The sequence below is a fragment of the Mchenga conophoros genome, linkage group LG10 (genome assembly GCF_057382185.1).
Source record: "Mchenga conophoros isolate Kocher_MC1m ecotype Shallow Benthic linkage group LG10, M_conophoros_male_GT1.1, whole genome shotgun sequence".
NCBI lineage: Eukaryota > Metazoa > Chordata > Actinopteri > Cichliformes > Cichlidae > Mchenga > Mchenga conophoros.
Genome location: NC_140535.1, coordinates 33,748,178 through 33,768,792, shown reverse-complemented (window position 1 = coordinate 33,768,792; position 20,615 = coordinate 33,748,178). Strand labels below are relative to the sequence as shown.

The window sequence follows — 20,615 nt, the reverse complement described above, 5'->3', positions numbered from 1 at the left end:
CAGACAGTTGGGACTACTTTGTCTGGAATAAAAAGCCTCATTAATGCCTGGCAAAAAGCCCCAGGGAGTGCTTTTTGTTCAAACCGAAGAGTGCCTGTCTCTTTTACTTCACTGATTTTTATTTGCACGTCGACCAGTTTTACACTCGGAGACAAAGAAAGCCATCAAACATCGAACCAATTTCACACATATGATTACTCATGCCGTCGGAACGATAGCGCCGCAATGATGATGAAGAAGAAGACGTCAGCAAATGTGAAAACTAGATGAAACAGGAAACGACATCAGATAACGACTCCAGTGGGCCGCCGTCTTCTGTGAAGATTAAATCCAGCATCACTGTTGAAAGTCCCACGTTCAGCTTGGATCGCGCTCGATCATGACAAGCACGATGTAGGTATGGGAGCGGCATAAACTTGAAAGGATGTATAACTGCTCACATTTTGATCTTGCCTTGTCTAACAGAGATTGTTATCTCCAAAGTGAAAGTACCATTTAAAAGTTGCATTTTTACTGTATTCAGAATGATGTGGCAAGTGAAGTGGTATTTTTCTTTGTACGGTCAGAGATTTTCACATTTTCTCCACATTTTGAGTCAGACGTAAATATTCTGAGGCAGAAAACACTGAGGCTAGCTTTTGAAACTATGCAAATATTGTGTTGGTCTCCTTTTGCTGCCAAAACAGCCCTGACCAGTCGAGGCATGGAGTCCACTCGAACCCTGAAGGTGCGCTGTGGTATCTGCACCAAGATCTTAGCAAAAGTCCTGTAAGCTACGAGGTCGGGCCTCCATGACCTGTTTGTCACTGAGATCTGGAGAATTTGTTCTCCTCAAACCATTCCTGAACAGAGATGGGCAGTAACGCGTGTAATCTGATTACTTTTTTCAAGTAACCAGTAAAGTAAGGGATTATTATTGCAAAAAAGTAATTAGATTACTGTTAGTTTACTGTGTTACTAAACCGTGATTTTGTTTGTGAGCGTGTCTCAAGACAATGACGTGCGAGCGTGCAACAGTAACGGTCGTGTTCGGATCAACAATGGATCATTTGAGTGCGGGAGACAGTATGACCGTGCAGCGTTTAAAGAGTGGATGTACTCACATTACTTGAGTTTGGTTCTGTAAAGAGTGACAAAACACTAGCGTCCACTGTGCACTCTGAAAACTTCTTTTTACAGCGAAAATGAAAACTTCAAATCCGAACACGCTGCCACGGGAATGTGACATTCACAGAGAACCCCCTGGATCCCCCCACTGACATGACCGCTGCATCACCGGGCAAACCTCCACCCACCCCACTCCTGCTGAACAAGAGCGACAGGACTTAGTGCAGCTGAATCTTTGATTTTATTTATTGTTTACTGTGTTTTACTTGCATCTATTTGAATATTGAGTGTATTTTATATGCTGGAACATGCAGAAAAGGTTTAAATGTTAAACTAATTTCTTCCAGTCAGAGACTGTTGCATATAACTTAATTTTTGCTTGATGCAATGAGTTAAAAGTTAAAAGATTAAAACTCATAAAACAAGTTTTATAAAGAGATTTTTTAATTTAATTACATTTTATATGATGAAATATGCAGAAAAAATAGAATTGGGCTGAAAGGTCTACTGCTTCATTACGTACTTGGGTTGTGCATCCTGTTTTTAAAAAGTAACTAAGTAATAAAGTAACTAATTACTTTTGAAAATAAGTAATCAGTAAAGTAACAGGATTACTTTTTTGGAGAAGTAATCAGTAATGAGTAACTAATTACGATTTTCAAGTAACTTGACCAACACTGCTCCTGAACCATCTTTGCTTTGTGCTGCAAGAGACCACAGCCGTCAGGGTGTGCGGTCACCATGACAGCGTGTACATGGTCTGCAACAAAGCTCAGCTGGTGATACGTGCCAAAGAAAGATCCATATGGATGGCAGGACCCAAGGTTTCAGAGCACAAACATTTCCTGACGCTGCCTCGCCTCCTTCCCATAGTGCCTCCTGGTGGCAGGTGTTTCCCAGGTAAGCGGCGCACAAGCACCTGACCAATCGCGTGATGTAATGGAAAACGTGAGTCATCAGACTAAGGCACCGCCTACTGTTGCTCCGTAATCCAGTTCTGATGCCCACGTGACCATTTCTCGTGCCTCTAGTGTGGTCAGCAGCTATGCAGACCCACACACTGTGATGTTCTGAGTCTTCTCTGTGGATCCTCAGACACTCATGACCTGGTCACTGGCTCACCACTCGTTCCTTCCTTGGACCACTCTGCCCGCCCCACAGGTGCTGCAGGTTTTCGACGCTCTGACCCATCTATCCATCACAGTTTGGTCAAATCGCTCAGATCCTCACACTTTCCCCTTTTCCTGTTTCTAACACATCAGCTTTGTGGACAGAAAGCTCACCTGCTCCCCAATGTCTCCCACCCACTAACAGGTGCTATGATGAAGAGATAAATGATGTATTCACTTCCCCTATCAGTGCTCATTATGTCACGCCTGATCCGTGCGTATATATTAATGCAGATTTAGAACAAGGGCATAAACTCATCGTCAGCCTTGTAACATATAAATAAAAGTACATTATCTTGAAATGTGTGCGTAACCTTCTCCGTGCTCCATTCACCTTTTTACAAATGTTTGCAGTGCAGATGAAAAGTAACTGAGTCCAGCGATCCTCAGCCTGAGGGAGCAGAGGACATCCTGTTTCCCTTTGAAATGTTTTTTACTCAATAACTGTCAGATTCACATGAAAGTCCGATTTTTCTCAAACTGCCTGAAGCCAAGTGTATAGAAACCTTAAAAAAACCTCCTATATTTACACTTTTCTATTGTTAACTTACTGCTCCATGACATTGTGTTTTTTGGGAGACACATGCATTTGAGATAAACTTTGTTTTAAAAGAGAGATGAACTAACCATCAGCACGAATCCTGCGGGGAATCAGCTTTTGTTGTTGAACTAAAGTTTAATTACACATTTTGTTGGGATTTTTAACATTTCTGAAACCATGCGTCATAAAATGAAAAAGGAGGCCTCAGTCACACTCAGACAGTCTCTCGTGGAAACTTCACCAAACAGTTGGGTGGTTGTTGGCAGTTAGAGGCTGTCGCTAGCAGAAATAGGTTAAAAGAGGGTGATGCATCAAATGCATGCTTGTGATTGCTTTGGTTGCTAGCAGATTGCTGCGGTTGCATTAGCTTGCATGAAAGATGGCAACTTGTCTGCAAGTACAAGCCTACTATTTTTGCAGGACTCACTGACTGGACACAGGTGCCAACAACCTCCAGTTACCGGTTGAAAAATACTCTTTCCCCTGGCAGCCGGTGGTTGCAGCTGCCAACACGCAGCAGTCTACAGCCCGGCTCAGGGCTTGTGTGATCGGAGCTTGCAGAAAAAGGCACGTCATTAACTGTATCTGTAATTCCAGTGTAAAGACTGGGGATATTTCCCATAAAATCAATGGACAGTTAGCTACTGGTACACTGGCAAAGGTCAATGCTCATTCTTATCAAGACTATAATTAAAAATTATACTGAAATATGAACATGTGTTGCTAGTGAAGGAAATTAGCCAGGACTTTGCCTTTGTTTCAGGATTTCTAATTCAGCTTGTGGAGTTGCTTGCGTGTCAGGGAGGATCCAATGACCACTGCACTGATTTAAACAACGCCTTTTTATTTTGGCATCTTTGAAAACTACTCCATGAACGGCAGTTTCAGATTCAAAATGAAGAAAAATATAAATACTCAGGATGGATGTTAACCTCAGTGCGTAGCCAGAGACAGAAGTACAGAGCGCTCAGCATAAACACAGGGCTGGAAGAACTGCTTCCAGAGCAACACCGCCCGGTCAATCACAGAGATCGATCAGCAACAGCCCGCTGGATGAGATGAGCGATGGCTAATGAGTAATTATTTACTTTCTTAAGTCCTTTTACTGTGAGTTAACAACACCAGCTGCTGTTCCTTTCTTTTTCTTTTTGGGTATGCCCGATCAAAACACTTCTCCTCAGCCCTGTGCCACATCCCGGTCTCTGCTTTCTGTTTCTTTGTACTTCTCTGAGCGTCGTTCAGTACGTTCTGTGGAGCAGAAGAACCAAAACAAAACAAAAGCTCACTCGTAGTTGCACAGATTTACACACGGCACACTTTGAGAGAATGCAAAGACCTCGGGCCCAACAGAACGACAACAACAACGGCAACAAAACCAAATGAAAGGCAGGTCTGTGTGTGAGTGGAACATCTGAGCTCAGCAGGAGAGACGGGCGTAGGAAGGAGAAGGCAGAAAAACAAAACCAGCTTGTTCTCCACAGGCGAACATTGTATACATTTCTGTACATGCTAACTCAGTGGACATCCTCTAACACTGTTATTTTTTTTGCCCTTTTTGGTATAAAAACACATACTGATGTACAATATAAAAAGATTTTCCTTTTTGTAAAAGAGCAGTGTTTCTCTTCTGTCAGTGTGAATCATCTAATGCTGCAGCGACAAGGTTACATTATTTACATATACAACCGTATAAAAAAGAAGAATTCCTCCTGTGTACATGTAGTCAAAAAACAAATACATCAGTTAGGTTCAGTTTTAGTGGTGAAATATTTGTGAAGGTCCTTTAATATACAGCGACCGAGAAGCTGGAGACAGCAGGAAGGTTGGTACACCCGACTCTGGAAAAGGATGTGACACACGCAACAACTGAGACATGAATAAAATAAATGCTGCGCACTACTGTGACTGCGTTTAATAGGAAATGTCGAGTTCCTTTTCGGTGCATCGATGAAAGATCTTCACAACTTTGCACTTCCAGTTATTGCATCTTAAAATGTGCTTTAAGATGTAAAATGCCTCAATTTCTGCCACATTTACACATCACAGGTGAGCGATGTTTTCATACCACCGGCTGGCTGCCCGACCCAAACGGAAACAGAAACCAAGGGGGAACTCAACGCATCGTCAGTGAATGCTTTTGCTGATGTATTACTACAGCCTTGCAGATATGGTAATTAGGCAACCTTCCATACTTGCTGCCGCAGATTTAATTCTGCAGCCAGACATCAGCCAGACAATATTGATACTGCACAGTTCTGCAAGACTTGGTGGAAAACACTTTATGTTAAATTGAAGATATTCTCGATAGCTTTCGACAATATCTGTGCAGTATCGTAGGATGGTTTTGGGAATTTCCTTCTGATCTCAAAACACTACATTGAACTGACAATGTCAAGACACAAAGACCGAGTGATACACATGAGATGTCCTTTGGTGCCAGCGGCAAAAGTGAGGCTGGTCTAACCCACAGACAGTATAAAAGATTGGCACACCAACTGGATCTGAAAAGCAAAGTCACCCCAGAAATAGGGCTGTGCGATATGACCAAAATCTCATATCCCGATATAAGACATCTATCGTCGATATAAATCACAAAAATGTAACATTTTCTGAAAATTCTGTGAATCTCTGGCAGCTCGACTTGCGTGAAGTGTTTCCAGCTGCGCGTCATGTAGCTGGAGTTGAGTGTTTTAACCGATGCATGAAACGATACATTTTTAGACATAGGTTGAAACGGCCGCCGTTTTCTTTGTGAGTATTTATTACACGGCGTGCTGCGGGGAAAAGCCTGTTCTAACGTTTGAGTCTAAGGTTTATTTTTTAGCTCCTGACGGCTCTTTTTACTTCTCATCCGTAAATACTCTGCATCTTTCACATGATTCAGTTTATTTTGAAAAGTCTCAACAGGATCTTGAGCATTATTGTGAAAGGTTTATGTGGAACATAAACAAGCGGACACGCGATGGTTTTACCGTCGTTGTTGCTAACCACAACGCATAAAAACAGGCGCTTGTCCGTCCGTAGTGTGGTTATATTACATATAAGAGAAAGAGAGAACTTTAAGACATTAATATAGCCACGACAGTGACCATCAAAACCATGAAAAAATGTTGCCGTAAACAGTTTATTTTGCGACATCACGAAACAAACGATAGCGTAAAATGAAACGATGTTTTTATATCGTCATCCGATATATATCGTTATATCGAACAGCCCTACCCAGAAATGCCTGAAACCTGCATTGCTTTTAATGGCCACCAGGGGGCGATACTTCTAGAACAACAAGATGGTGAAAACAATCAAATAAAGCTTCACAGACTTCACTAACCACTGGGCAGTCATGAAGGTTCAATTCACCTTTCATACTGTTTTTAGTCTTAATTTTGATGACAAAACAAATTTCCCACGTGTGGGACTAATAAAGGTTATCTTATCTTATCTTATCTTATCTTAACCATAAAAATTTAAAATTAATTTAGATTCTGGTTGATCATCGCCTCCAAGATCATCCTCTGAAAATCCGCATGAGCATTTGGATGGATGACATTTGATGACCTCTCCTGCAGCTTTAATGATGAGTTTTGACAACCATTAGAATAGATCCAAGCTACTCTTTCCAAGGGTAGCTGCTAAACCAAACACCCCCTTGTGTATTTCTCTTGGACGCCAGCACTTGTGACAAAATGGCAGTACGTGACTGGATATTTTTGAGCTAGTGGTTCAAGATAAGCAGTGGAAATCAAAGACACTGGCAAATTAAACTCCAAAGGATCACGTTACACGTTTTAACCTCAGATTTTGAGCATGTAAAGCAACAAGAACTTAAAGTGATACTTGAAAAAAAACAAAGCCGGCACTTCCTTTTGCAGAGTCAGGTGTTGACAGCAGGGGGCGCTACAGTCAAATATGGAACAAAGGTCTTTGCATTCGCACACAGGGAAAGATTTGTGATGAAACACAACTGAAATCAGAGATCATAATACTCACTGATGCCAAAGAAAGTCTGGGTGATGTGCTTTTTCTTGCCACAAGTGCATCGACGTAAGGCACAGGCACAGTTCCCCTCTTTCAACAGAGTGGCTCGCTTTAGGTTTTTTTGTGTATTTTTATTTTTTTAAATCTTTTTTTGTCCTTTTTAAAAAAATGTCCCAGTGCAAGAAACAAGTAGGGTGACCACCGGCGAGGTTCGAGCAGCTCACGTTGGATGTTTGTGTTTTTATATGCGAGGTTTGGAAATATCAAAGCTGTTGCTGTTTTTCGTCATTTTCTTCAGTGTTAGGACGACAGGAGGGAAGCCGATGCTCTCTTTTCAGGGGTCAGAATTTATGCAGGCAACAACAACAGTTAGCATACAATCAATACATGAGATTAAATAAAATATCCACAGAATTCAAAGTTAACACAGTTTGCTTTAAATGTTTAAAGATTTCGAACAGATCAATGCTTCAGCCTCTGGTGCCTTGTTCATGTCATATCACGAGGAATACAAGAGTTAAGATTAAAAGATTAGGCCGACAAAGTGAGTCTAGACTGGAGATCTGAACCAGAGACCTTCTAACACAATCTAAAACTGCAACTCTCCAACGTTAATGGGGCACGTTCAAGTGATCGTCCGGAGTGAAATGGGACCCTGTGGGAGAGAACAGGAATAAAAAGATCAGAATTCCAACTTTAGAGAACAAAAGTTGGAATTTTGATCATTTTTCTTCTGACAGTTTTAAATTTGCTTTACCTTATAACACAAAGCGCTTTTAGGTGACTCTTATTGTGGTTTGGTGCTATATAAATAAAAGCCACCCCCAACCACCACACCCATGTGGAAAACATGAACGTTCCTGATGTGGTTTCATTATGCTTTGAATGTTAAGGGAATGATTTCCGTGAGAAAAACGTAACCACGGGATCAGCGTGCTATGGCTTTACCGTTCAGGATCACCTCATACAAGCATGAGGCCACCACACTAACATGTTCTTCCACTTGAAACATCGCTCTTTGACATATTTTAGGATGTCCAGATGCACAATTATTTTAACTGTTTAGCTCCATTCCCTTCAACTGAAATTTGATAATAATTCCTCTTTTTTGGCTCGCTTAGATTGACTCTGATTTTTACACAGACACTGACGGAGACTAGTGTAACTACACTGGCAGTTGATGGTTGCTGGACTGCAGGTGACCATATTGTGGCGTACTTTCTAGACTCGCTGATCTGATGGTAAAGTTAACTACATTGAAGAGAAAGTAACTTCAGGGTCCCGAGAAAAACTCAGAATTCTGAGATAATAAACGGGATGTGAAGGAATCCCTTCACATCCCGTTGAAGGACAAAATTTTAGATATTTAATAAAAATTCTGCAAATTCAAAGAATATGAAAAGATTTGCTTTAGAAGAAAACAAACTGAGCACTTTGCAGAACATGCAGTTTGTTTCTTTGAAGCCAAATATTTTTTGGAAACGAACAGAAGCCCAGCTGAGTAAAGGCAATATGATATGAACATGGCTTCACAGTCTGATAAGCATAGCAACTTGCACATGGTCTTACTGTCACAATTTAGCATCAACATATCCCCACAAAATCAAACAAACTCATAAAGGAACTGTGACAGAGGCACGCTGTAAATGCTGTTTGCTTAAAATTGAACTTAAAAAGTTTTGAAAGTCTTTGCGTTCGTTTTATGTCCCGATTGAACTCTAGGAACATTCGCCATCAGTAGTTCTCAAACTTTCTTTCAAAGGCTGAAAAATGTTAGGATCCCACAGTTGTTGGATGCATATACGTGTATTTGTTTTATATCAAACATCAAAAATACAGAGAGGATCCAAGTGGAATCTTTGTGAAACAAAGGTCTTTCCAGGCTGTCCTTCCCTTCAAAAATCATTTCTCTAAATTAGCGCCCACCCTCTAGTTTGAGAACCACTGGTGTGAAGTTTAAAACCTCAACTGAAGCAAGCTACAGGGAAGGAAAGAGAAGATGGAGGCAGAGGAAAAAAGGAGGTGATCACCCTAGTGATTCTCGTACTGAAATGCTCTTGACAGAGAAAGGGAACACGTCAGCATCTCTTTCAGTAACTCTCTGGAGATCCTCCTTTTAGTTTCTACCAGGAGGCTTCTACAAGCAAACAATGTGTGTGTGTGTGTATGTACCATGTTGACGTGTTAAAATATGTGTGGTGTGATTACAGATCTCTGCGTATGACTGTTAGGATCACACAGATATATTACAAATACTGGCCTTTTGCTAAATAGAGTCAGTTTATTCCCAATGTGACGGAGACCTCAGCTGTATTAAAAAACTTTTTCTTTGTTTCTTTTTGTTCTTGTAATGATCTCTATGTGTGAAGAGCTTAGCGGAGACTTTTAGGTTCTCATGATGATCGACTTCAACTCAGGAAATTAAGGGAAAGAAAAAGGTTGCATTAAACTGGAACATGTCAGGAGCTTAAAACATATCATTTGGGCCTAAACATCAGTCTGTGATTGTAAAGTGTTTCCATCACTGTGTCTGTGTAAGTACAGTATCTATGATTGTTTGTCCATCAGCTCTGGCAGTCTTTGTATTTCTGTACGTGTTATCTGTGAATCAGTCCTAAAGGCAGGCGATATGTGTACATCTGTCTGTTTAGCCCGTCTCTCTTTCAGGATGCGTTTATTTATTTTTGTACGTATGAGTCCTAGAGGCAGACGTTGTTGCTGATCTGGCAGGTGGATCCGGTGCCAGCCTGGGACAGGAAGAGCCTCCCGTTGGGGCAAACGCAAACCTCGTAGACAGTCTGCCTGGTCCCAGAGGACGAGGAGCTGGTGGAGGCCTTCCCCTCCGGCAGCTGCAACAGCCGAATCCTCTGAGCATCCAGCGAGATCTGCCGTAGAGGGAGAAGAGCAAACTGGTGAGATTAGGGAAAGTAAAGAAGAGAAATGAAATGGGTAGAGATGTAGAAACAAAGCATGAAAAGCAGATGGTTGAAAAGTCTGGAAAAGACTGCTGCAAAAATTAGCTTTCTTGCATCCACATGTTGAGGTACATAGTGCTGAAATTTGAAATTATAGGTTGGTGAGGTGGCAGAGTTCAGCTCAGCACAGTCCCCATCACAGCGAAAAGGTTCTGGATTTTGGACTGTTGAAGCCCAGAGAGAAATCATGCAGGCACACGGAGAACATGCAGAAACGTGCATGTCAGAATAACCAGTTACTCTAAATCGGTCAGCTGTGATAGTCGGCAGCAGGCTCTGTATGTTAGACCTGCGATAGATGTCACAGCTGGTATAGATTCAACACCCCCCCCCCAAACTACCTTCAGTTAGATTAGTAGTTAAGAAGAAAGATGGATTTATGGACACATCGGTGCAAAGACCCATCTGAGTTAGCTAACCCAGTTAGCTGAATTAGCTTTGTTTTTGTGTTTGTGAAAGATATCACAACTGTTTTTATGAATGTAAAGCATAATAAATAAAAAGCAAGGTGACTAAATGCTGCCCTGGTAAATTAAGGTATTAATATTTTATTAAGACACAATGCAGTTAACTGTTGGTTCTGAGATGTCACACAGTCACCCACCACTCGTTGAAGCTAGCTGTGACTGAAAGTTGTAAAACAGCAATGGGAATGCTAGCCTTGCTAACCAGGACTGTTCTGTAGAGCTAAATAAAGACTGGCTGTATCGTGGTTGTGTCGGGAAACTCCAAGCGTACGTACATACTCGTGAGCAAAGAAGGCTACTTCTGCTAGCACAGCTAATGTTAGCTGCATTAAGTAAACATGCTATTCGTGGGGAGAAATTGTCCATTTCATTATTCTCAGACTATTTTCTGAGTGTTTTCTTACTCAATGACTCAATATTCTGATTTCTTCCTCCCGCTTAATCAAATATTAATCAGTTGCCAGGAGCATCCACACTAAACAGAGATAAGAGTCTTAGTTGTCTCAGAGAGACGTCGGCGGGGGTGGAGGTTCAGCTGCCTTTCTGCTTTGCACTTAATTTGGCTGACTTTTTATTTTCATCTCCTGATTGTTAGACGTAGGCACTACAGACTGTGTTTGCTTTTGAGAAACAGGTTTTTGGGGTTAAAACGGGTCACAGCAGTAACCCTGCTCGTTGGTAAATGATGACTCAGGAGTGACAGACTAACCTGATGCGTCAGTGCAGTGACACCTTATTCAATTTAGATTCAATTCACTTTTATTTACACAGTGCCAAATCCCACAGTTATCACCTCAAGGTGCTTTATATTGTAAGATAAAGACTCTACAATGACACAGAGAAAACCCCAACAACCAAACAACCCCTCTGAGTAAGCACTTGGTGACAGTGGGAAGGAAAAACTCCTTTTTAACAGGAAGAAACAGAACCTGGCTCAGGGAAACACGGACCTCTGCTGTGTCTTGTTGTGGGTTAGAGAAGGAAGAATTCTGACACTAATTTCCACCCCAGAGTTCCTGGGATGTAATTCCTGCTTGTTTTCTTAATTTTCATTTTCATGTCAATGATACTTGGCATTTTCACTGCTTTAGTTGCTGGTTTTCATTTTAACCTGAATAATCTTCTACATATTTTATGGACTCAACTCATCAGTCATAGTTTATCATCTTTACTGTCTGAAACAGAAACTGTCTCCCGTTTCAAGGGAGAAAGAAACCAGATAATTCATCCTATAAATTAAAAAGTTGCACTGATGCAAACTCATTAACATAATTTGCATAATGTTATGAACAGAATCAACTTGCTGAGATTTTCTGACTTGTATGATTGAGGATGGATGAGTGAAAAATAGGTGTAAATCTTATACATATACGTTGTTGGTATATACCAACAACAAGAACCTTTGTGATCATCTGACCTGCAGACACGCAGAACTGTTTTCTAAACCTCTTAAACTCTGTTTCCAGCTTTTCTCAGCTTTGACAAATTTACTTTTACTCTTCATCTTTATCTTTTCTCCTCCTTCAGGGATTAAAACTGATGACATTTTGGTAAAAGGCATGCCTCTGCAGTATCCTGTAGGACAACACCGCCTCAATCTAGAGAGATTTCTGCACAGATGATGCCAGGCAGGAGCAATCTCAGTGACTTTTATCACAAATATGACTCTACTGTGCAGCGATGCTGTTAACTTCAAATCCAACACATGACCTTTACAATTCATTCCACTCATGTCCACTGAAAGGGCTGGAAAACACTGGGAAATGTGGGAGGAAAAATCTCAAGTCAGAAAAACTGGATAGTTGCTGCAGTTGAGTATCCAGGTCACTTAACATTCTATGCAACCAACGAAGGGGAGAGCGAAGGTGTCAGGAGTTTCAGACACTATTTATGTGAGTCAGAAGTCCTGAGAAGGAAAATAAAAGCCAAGGAGAACGAGTGAATGATTTACTTTGAGGGCAGCTAAGAGTGACAAGAGAAGAAGAGCGATTCAGTTTAGCTGAGGACTGGCTGAGTTCAGGAGAGAAGAGAAAGACTTCTTGGTGACCAAATGTAGTTGTGATTAACATGCTAAACATAGCAAATACAGTACAGTGTTGTAGTCTTATACCACCCATCATTTCTTTCTATTTTGCTAGGAAAATTGGAAATAGGTGCAGAGATTTATTAAAACCTGCAAAGATACATCGAAATACACCATATAAGGCAAAACACAGCATTTGTAAAGTATTTGGACTGACCACCTTAATTCCTCAGCACAGCCTGAGCTCTTTGGGGAAGCCTTCTGAAATTTAGTCCTCAGGAATAGTTCTCCAGTCTTCTAGAAGCGCATTGAAAGCTTTTCTTTGGATATTGGCTGCCTTTTGCTCTGTTCTGTCAAGATGATCTTGGACATCTGTCAGATTTTCATACCTCATCCTTTTCTCCCTGTTTCCCATCCTTAAGATTGGCTTCTTGGTCTATTCTAAAGGAAGCCACTTCCATTTGATGATGCTTTGAAAAAAATTGTAGATTGCTCAACTGAAAGACCAGATACATCCTGTGTCAGGGCCTTTAAGGAAATCACTTTCAGATTCTCCTTGTCTGCTGTAAATAGTTTTTAGACTTCTTCTGATCTCCACTTGTCCAGTTTCCTCAAATTTTTAAGGACACACTACATATCTCGGCATTGTGTGCGGTGTTTGTGACTAATAGCTCCTTGGGAATTACATTGTTGTTGCAAAAATATCAGCTAAAGAAATGGGAAAAATGTGTTTAGCAACAGACTGCTAGTAAAAAGTTCTTGAAGATATTGAAGAATTCAACAAACATCAGCAGACAACAAAAGAAAATTCCTCAGAAAATGGTCAGGTACAAGGACTTGACTGAAGGAAATGACTGAAAAAGCAGCAAATGGTAAAAGAAAACATTTGAAAGACCTTCAGAAACCCTGGAGAACTACTGAACAAGAGCATTAAAAACTGTCTGGCTCCTTGGCCATTAGGTCCATCTAGGAGGTTTGAAATTTGGAAAACTAAAAACTGTGCACTTATTAGGAAACCACACTGTGCTTTGGACCAATCAAACCTGAAGGTAAAACTAGAAGTTGTTTAACTGGTTGCCTGATCATATTTCTCCTCAGCACTTAGACTTCACTGTAAACTAAATTGCCCTCTACAGCAGGTGTTTTGTTTGAGGAGGCCCCAAATCCAGATGAACAGAGTTTTATTTTGGGATATTTTCAAGTATTTTGTTGGCAGAGAGCCCCAAACAGGGTAAATAAAAAGCAAAAAAGCCCTCTACAAGTTTACAGTCGGCTCATTCAAAAGTTATTCCTCTCGTCTCCTGAGCAATAAAAGGAGAGCAAAACCTAAGAAAAGTTGTTCTGCAAGCTGCTCCATAAACACATTAACCCATAACTCATTTTACTCCCCTCATTGATTGGAACAAACCATCTCTCTCGGTCTGCACAGCCACAAACCACCGCTGCATGAATCCCCTCCTCCCCCCATCCTCCCGGGGCTCGTATGAGGCTGGTGTTGCACCGGCTGCGGACAGGAGGAGCTCTCCAGCCATAAAAAGGTAAAGGAGCCATTACGGTGCACCTCGGGGAGGCATCGCCATCAAATGACCTGGAACACTTTTAAAGCAGAGTCTCAGCTGACTTCCTCAGACAGCTGCTGTTGAATAAATCTTTCACCACGAGGGGCAGACGGTGTGAGACACTCCAGAACCTGTGTGTAAATGTGTGTGTGGGCGGCGGGATAAATTCGTGTGTCTGTGTGCTTGTAATGGGCAACAGTACAAACAGGTTGGGCAGGTAAAGGTGAGGTGAGGTCAAGGTATCAGTTCGGTTTTATTTCATGTCTCCAGAGGTTTTCTGTTGCTTCCTGCAGCTTTGAGAGAAAAGACTCCCGTAGGAATACAAATGTTCTCTGCATGAGCTATATTATCACTTACCCTTTTTCCCCGATGCTGACTTCTGTGGCTTTTTTAGCCCTCAACACACCGCATATTACTTCCATTTAGCAGGGTGGAACGACCACCCTGCTAAATGGTGATAGGTACCTGCTGTTAGGAGGAAGACATCACCTAATGGCTAAGCTAATATTTCTTTAATAGTTGTTATCAGTCCTGTATAATGCATACATCTGCAGTTTTTATTATCTTTGTCTGATGTGCATATTTGTGAAGATATGATGGTAAATCCATCCAAGTGAGCCACGCACTATATGAGCAAAAACATCGGGCCACATCTACACTAGCTTTTCCAAAAGCCGTGCCCCTACTGCAGCTTCCACTCTTCTGTGAAGAATTTCTACAAGATTTTGAAGCATGCCTGTGGGAATTTTTGTCAGTTTATCCAGAAAAGCTTTTGTGAGGTCAGACACTGGATGTTGTATGTGGAGCCCAGGCTTGCCATTTCCATTGTAGTTCATCCCAAAGGTGGTTGATGGGTTTGAAGTCAGGGCTCTACACGTTTTTCCACACCAAAATCATCCAGCCATGCTTTTACGGACCTTGCTGTGGCATCCTATTACAGTACCATGCACGAATTCAATATGTGGCCTAATACTTTTGTCCACGTATCTCAAAAGAGAGAACCCTGGTTCCACAAATGAACACTTTTAGGATGGGCTAAGACCGACATTTACTCACGTGTGATGTGTAATAAATTACTTTTTGGAGCAACGACACCAACACTTAACAAACACCCACATTTGTTGAGTTTATAGATTCGACAAGGTAACGTTTCTTTTTGTAAATGTATGTACAGTTATGGTTTCAGACTCTTGTGCATCCGAACTTAGCTTCTAGTTTGTTTCTCTGTATTCTGTCAGAGAGAAAACAGCTTCCGAGGGTCTCGTGATGAAAATGTTTAAATGCATCTCCGCGGGCTTCACAACAGTTTGTGCTTGCATGTGATGACTTTCTCGTGTAACTGCCAGTGTCTTCCTTGCCCGTCTCAGACAGACTGCGTGGCCTTTCTTGCTAACTGGTGCGGGCTGTGATGTAAATCTGCACTGGTCTGTCTCACCTTGGTGGATAACCAACAGAGAGTCAATTAAGGTTGAACTATGACAGCACCGGTGTTCAGCTCACACTTGATGCAGCGTCCTTGTAATTAAACATGCCAGCAGCTACACATGTGAAGTGCAGCCTGTCCAGATGGCTGTAACAAGGACGCCTTAAGTCACTGCGCATGTGCGCTCGGGAATTACGGGTCGTTCTTTGCGTGCTTTAAAAAAATGCTTCGAGAAGAGTGTGCACGACTCTATTTCATTATCTGCCTGTGTGGTCTGTGGGTGTCTAATAGCCAAAACCTTTCTGTAATTGCAGTGGCGGCGCCTGAGGAGAGAGGGGGAGCGTGAATGTGTGTTAGACAGAGGTTTGACAAATGGACATTTGCAACCCTAATGGAGTGTGAGAACGCGATTCTAATTATATGCACTGCCCACCGTTAGTCCAACAGCCTCATTTCTGACCACACATCCATGAAATCTGTGAGATTGCATTTAATTGGACTAAACTGGATTCAAGGGCACCTTCCTGAGACCGCCTCCCGCCCGCCCTCCCTCCCTCCCTGTGTCCATCTCATATCAGCAGTCTGTCTTAATGTACGAAACAGTTTTTGTGGGAAACTTTTAAACACTTTCTTCTTCCTAATCCTCCTCCGCTGATTTTAGCAGATTTGACATGACACGACTGGTGCAACCTAAGGAGGGAAATCCTTTTATCAGCGCAGCCGGCCGTGATGAATGTGAAGACTGATGTGTGTAACGAATCAGGGGATGGTTGGGGGAATTTAGGAGCAGGAAGGAAAGGATGAAAGAAGGAAGGAAGCAGCATGAGTGGATGAACGAATTTGGAAGGTGGGGGGGTAAACAAGCAAAGTTTACGACAGAAAGAGGGCAGAGAAAGGAGGAAGGAAGGACGGAAAACTGGAAAGATGGATGGAAATGGAAGCTAGCAGCACATAGGAGACACTGTGGGGAAGTAATTAGTAAAAGGAGGATGAGAGAGTATAAAACAGACCACCAATCATCTTATATTCTCTTTTTTCCGCGAGGCTCTTACAGATCCTGGTGCACGGCCAGCATGTGGGAAATTGCCACCAGCCATTATGAGAACGCCGGCCCATGTTGGCGAAGGAAGCCAGCTATTGTTTGGATCGATGTTTGCTAAAAATAAGTTTGGACAGGAGAAAATGCTGAATTGAGATGGATCCCCATCAGCCAGCATGGCCGCAGGACAAGAAAAGTTAATTTGTTAACTTGTTGTCGGTGCGCAGAGCGAGAGCTTTGTGCAAAAACCACTTTTAGAGTAACAGGACTCAAAGACAGGAAGAAGTTTTTACCTCAAACCACTCATTGTGTGCTTGATGGCGAACAGTGCAGGCACAGATTTTTAAAAGAGAGGAAGTTAGATACACAAGGGCAAACAGGCTATGTGAATCTATGTAGCGCTATAATGAATCCTGCACAGGTTGCAGCATTCATACTGTGCAGGCAGAGTCAATGGCAATGTGATGCTAATGCAGTCAGCCCCACCCACGTGCATGTTAATCAGAAAGGGCAACCAATCAGCAGAAAGCTGGCTATAAATGAAAGGAGGTTTTGATCTGAGGAGAGCACATGTATGAATACGTTTACTGTATTATCTTGAATTGTAAATAATGCAAGTCTACCAGCATCTAAGAGGGTAACATGGAACTGAAAGTGAATATAATCGATTTTTTTCTTTCCTCTAGTCCTTAAAAAGAGACGCCGTGTTTCAGATCGACGATGACCTGAAGGCTCAGTATAAGAAAATAAAGAATATTTATTATTCGCTGGGATTTTTTTTAGCTAATTGAAACTGTGTTGGAATACATTCATACATACAGTCACTTCTGCTGGCACCATTTTAATGAGGTTAGTATGGGAAGCTTCAAACTAGCCTGCTGGCCCTGTTTGGTGGAGTTCGTTAAAGTCGATTAGAAATGAATGAACAAAACTCCAAATGAGACAAATAACACTCATTAAAAAAACTGTCATTTTCATAACGAAGAGAGTGATGAGCAGAAGCAGAGAAATCTTAACAGCGATTAATCAATTATTCTTTTAATCGCTGAAAGCTACTAAAGAAAAAAATACAAATGAATAAAAAGATGAAAATGCTTCTTCTCACAGCAAAGTTCAGGACGAGTTCAGTAAATCTTTCAGCCTCAGGAACAAGTTTGGTGGTACAGCAGCAGATACTTGTGTTTATCTGCCAGATGGCAGCGTGGTAAACAGGCTGTGGATGGAGTGTGGGTGTCGTCTTTAAATATCTTTCAGAATTTTATAAAAATAGCAGCCTAGTTTCATTCCTGGGAATCTTGAGAATGGAGGTCAATGCAAATAGATGCAGTTGGTGGTTGAAAAGTTTTTTCTCATCTTTGTGAAGAAAAAACACAAAAATTCCACTTTTAGTGGCTTTTTGGTTTTTAAAAAATGCTGAGATCCTTTCTGATTCAAAGGCACTCTTCAGAAAAATATGTCATATTGTACATTATGTTGCACTTGCACATGTAAGCAAGCAACCAAAAATTGCAGATACTAATTCTGCAGAAATCAAGCTAGAAGTGGGTCCATAAATTGCAACAGATAGTTTAGGTAAAATGTTTAATTGTGGTTTAACAGGGTCTGAACTCTTGACTCTTTGGCTTTCTTGACTCGTCAGACTTATTCTTACCCCGAGACCCTGGTGTGGTGAGATCTCATGCCAAAATGCAGAAAATAACATCCCAGTTGTATTAAACCCAACATAACCCCATAAACTCCTGCTTCGGTGGACACACAGTACCTCTCCGTCTTTGGACTCCAGTCGCAGCTCGCTCCTGCAGATGGCCTGGATGTCTCCGGCCTCAGCCAGGATCTGGATTCCCTTCGGGGCCTCCATCAGCAGAGAGCGGGTGGGAGACTCCAGCCTGGAAACATACAGAGGCAGCAGCTTACAAACGGCAGGTACAACGTTCAGGGTGAGGGGCTGAAGTGAACTCTAACAGGGTAAGGAAGAGCACCGATTCATGTGTGATGGGTGGTGAATAGTTTACATGATACATATGGCACAGGAGCCTTCAAGGTTTACATGGAAACCAAGCACCAAGTTAACAGATGTATCAGAAAATAAAGATTAAATTCAGCAGTTGTATAAGTTCTATTAGTAAATACACCCACAGCCAGTGCTCATCAGTATCAGACTGAAAGTGGAAACGTTTTAAAAACTTGATTCACGTCAAACTAACATATTTATGTAAGGAAATCTGCTCATTAGACTACTGCATTACAGACACTTACAGCATTACTTTTACCAGTAAATATTTGTTTCTATGAATAAACAGTTGTATAGAATTATGTGAAGGCCGTTTTGGGTACGTGGAGCATCTGTTCAGCTAACAGAAAAACCAACTGAATGGATTATCCACTTCTATTTGTGAATGACAGTGGAGGTTCCAGACCTCTGAATCGCTGCTAACATGTCTTCAATTCCTTCAATGATATTAAATTATACCAACATTTGTTTTATACCTAATTCACCAAGACGTCAACAATTTGTAGTTAGAATAAGCCACAGGTTTCAAGATGTCCAGAAAAGTTACAAATTGGGAAAAAAGTTGAAAGTGGATGTAGAGTACTGTGCTATCTCTATATTTTGCTTCCAAGTGTTGAGTGAGCAACAGTGGTCAAGCCAAATATTGACTTTCAAGCTTGTTAGAATTGTACAAGCTCTGTTTTTGCCTTTTATCCTCTATTTCCATCTGTGTTTGCACACGTTTCATGTTTTTCTAGCTAAATATTTAAAACATGAGGGCTAAATCAAGACTTGTGCGCACAGTACTCTATTACCCATTTTTATGTCTTTGCGGTTCCTCCACAGTGACCTGAACTTACGTGTAATGAAAAAACAAAAACAGTCTGAAGAATTGAAGAAAAACGTGAGAACAGCCACTCTGAAACCAGTGCTGTGAATGGAGCACAAAGTAAGTGGATCTGACACTCGAACACTACGGCCCCTCTCTGCATGCTGTGGCTGTTCAAAATTTCTGCATGAGGATTAAAAAAAATTCAGCCCACTCGGCTTCACATCTTGACAAAACCACTCAGAGGCACAAGCCGATCTCTACAGGAAGCTGCAGAGATGTCAGAACGCCTCACGACAGTCAAACCTAAACAGGAGCGCTCTGTACACTTCCTGTCTTCCTGTCACCACGCTGGTTGTGGATAAAATACGTGATGGTTTTTTTTCCACATGGAAGGTTTTAGCTGATACCACAACGAGAGAATGCGAGGTTTTGTTCTGAATGAAGCGTAGCTAACGAATACTTGGATTCTTTGCAGTCAGCGACTGCCTGAAGTCTACAAATGATGGACATCACCAAATGTTGAGTTTCCTCGCTTGATGTTCTCCGTCAGGCTTTGACTGTAGTCACCCACAGTTGTTCCCTGTTTGTGGGTCTCTCTGCATTCTGTTTGCTATTTAATAATGCAAAACCTGCTCTGCTGGATACGAATCAGATGACAAACGTGACAATCGAAGAATATCCCATTTCTTTGCACTGAGAAACTCGTGGATTGGATCTTTTGACGCAAAAGAATCCAAAACCATGGATCTTTAGCAGTTTGTTTTGGGTCGTTATTTGCTGTCTGATCAGGTTTGCTCTGTTTTCTGAGTCTGAGCAGAGAGAACAGCTCTGTACACATCAGAAGTCATCCTGTTTCTATCAGCAGTTCCACTGGCAGCCACACATACAAACTAAATCCACCGTAACTAACAGGTGATGCAGTATACTGAGAATGTGAGTGTTTCTCTCCTACTTCATATTTTTTCACCTTGGTTTCATCTGTCCAAAGATTTTTTCCAGAACTTTTCTGAAACAGGTTCTTTTACAGGTTTTCTTTGGAAAGTGTCATCTGTCCTTAAAACCAGTGGTTTGTGTTGTAAAGCTTCTGTGTTCATGAGGGCGTCTCATTTATCCAGAACAATGATAGGCCCACCTCTTTGAGTGTTCTTAACTTGGTTAAATGTTGTGAATGCGTTTTTGTTGGAAACAACGTTGTTATTGAGTTTAGCTGCCGTCTTTGGTCTTTCAGGCCTTTTGGTGTGGCTGGAGAGTTTATTATAAGCAGCTGCAACAACCACCTTGGGTTGGTTGTTGGGAGGCAACCTGTTTCCAAACAATTGTGATCCAATTCAGGCTGGTAACATATTAAAAAATTCATTTATCACCTATAAATGTACACAGACTGCAAACACAACCCAGCTAACGTAATCTCTAGCAGAGTCAGTCTGTGCCGATGAGCACAGCTCAACTGCAACACAGCTCGACTGCAACACAGCTCTTGGGAACAGGGTCTCGTTTCAATTGGTAGCATCTAGT

The 20,615-nt window shown here is 41.6% G+C and overlaps 1 protein-coding gene across 5 annotated transcripts in view; it reads right to left on the bottom strand.

Moving 5' to 3' along the window:
• Positions 1–3,641: 3,641 nt before the first annotated feature.
• Positions 3,642–20,615, bottom strand: part of sgcd (sarcoglycan, delta (dystrophin-associated glycoprotein)) — a 421,531-nt gene continuing 404,557 nt past the window's right edge. For all 5 annotated transcript variants that reach the window (XM_085289871.1, XM_085289872.1, XM_085289874.1 and 2 more), the window contains 2 exons: positions 18,041–18,164; positions 3,642–9,677 (listed from right to left, as the gene is read on the bottom strand). In XM_085289871.1, the coding sequence (XP_085145997.1) occupies positions 9,492–9,677; positions 18,041–18,164 (310 nt within the window). In that variant the 3' untranslated portion in view covers positions 3,642–9,491. The remainder of the gene's footprint in view (positions 9,678–18,040; positions 18,165–20,615) is intronic.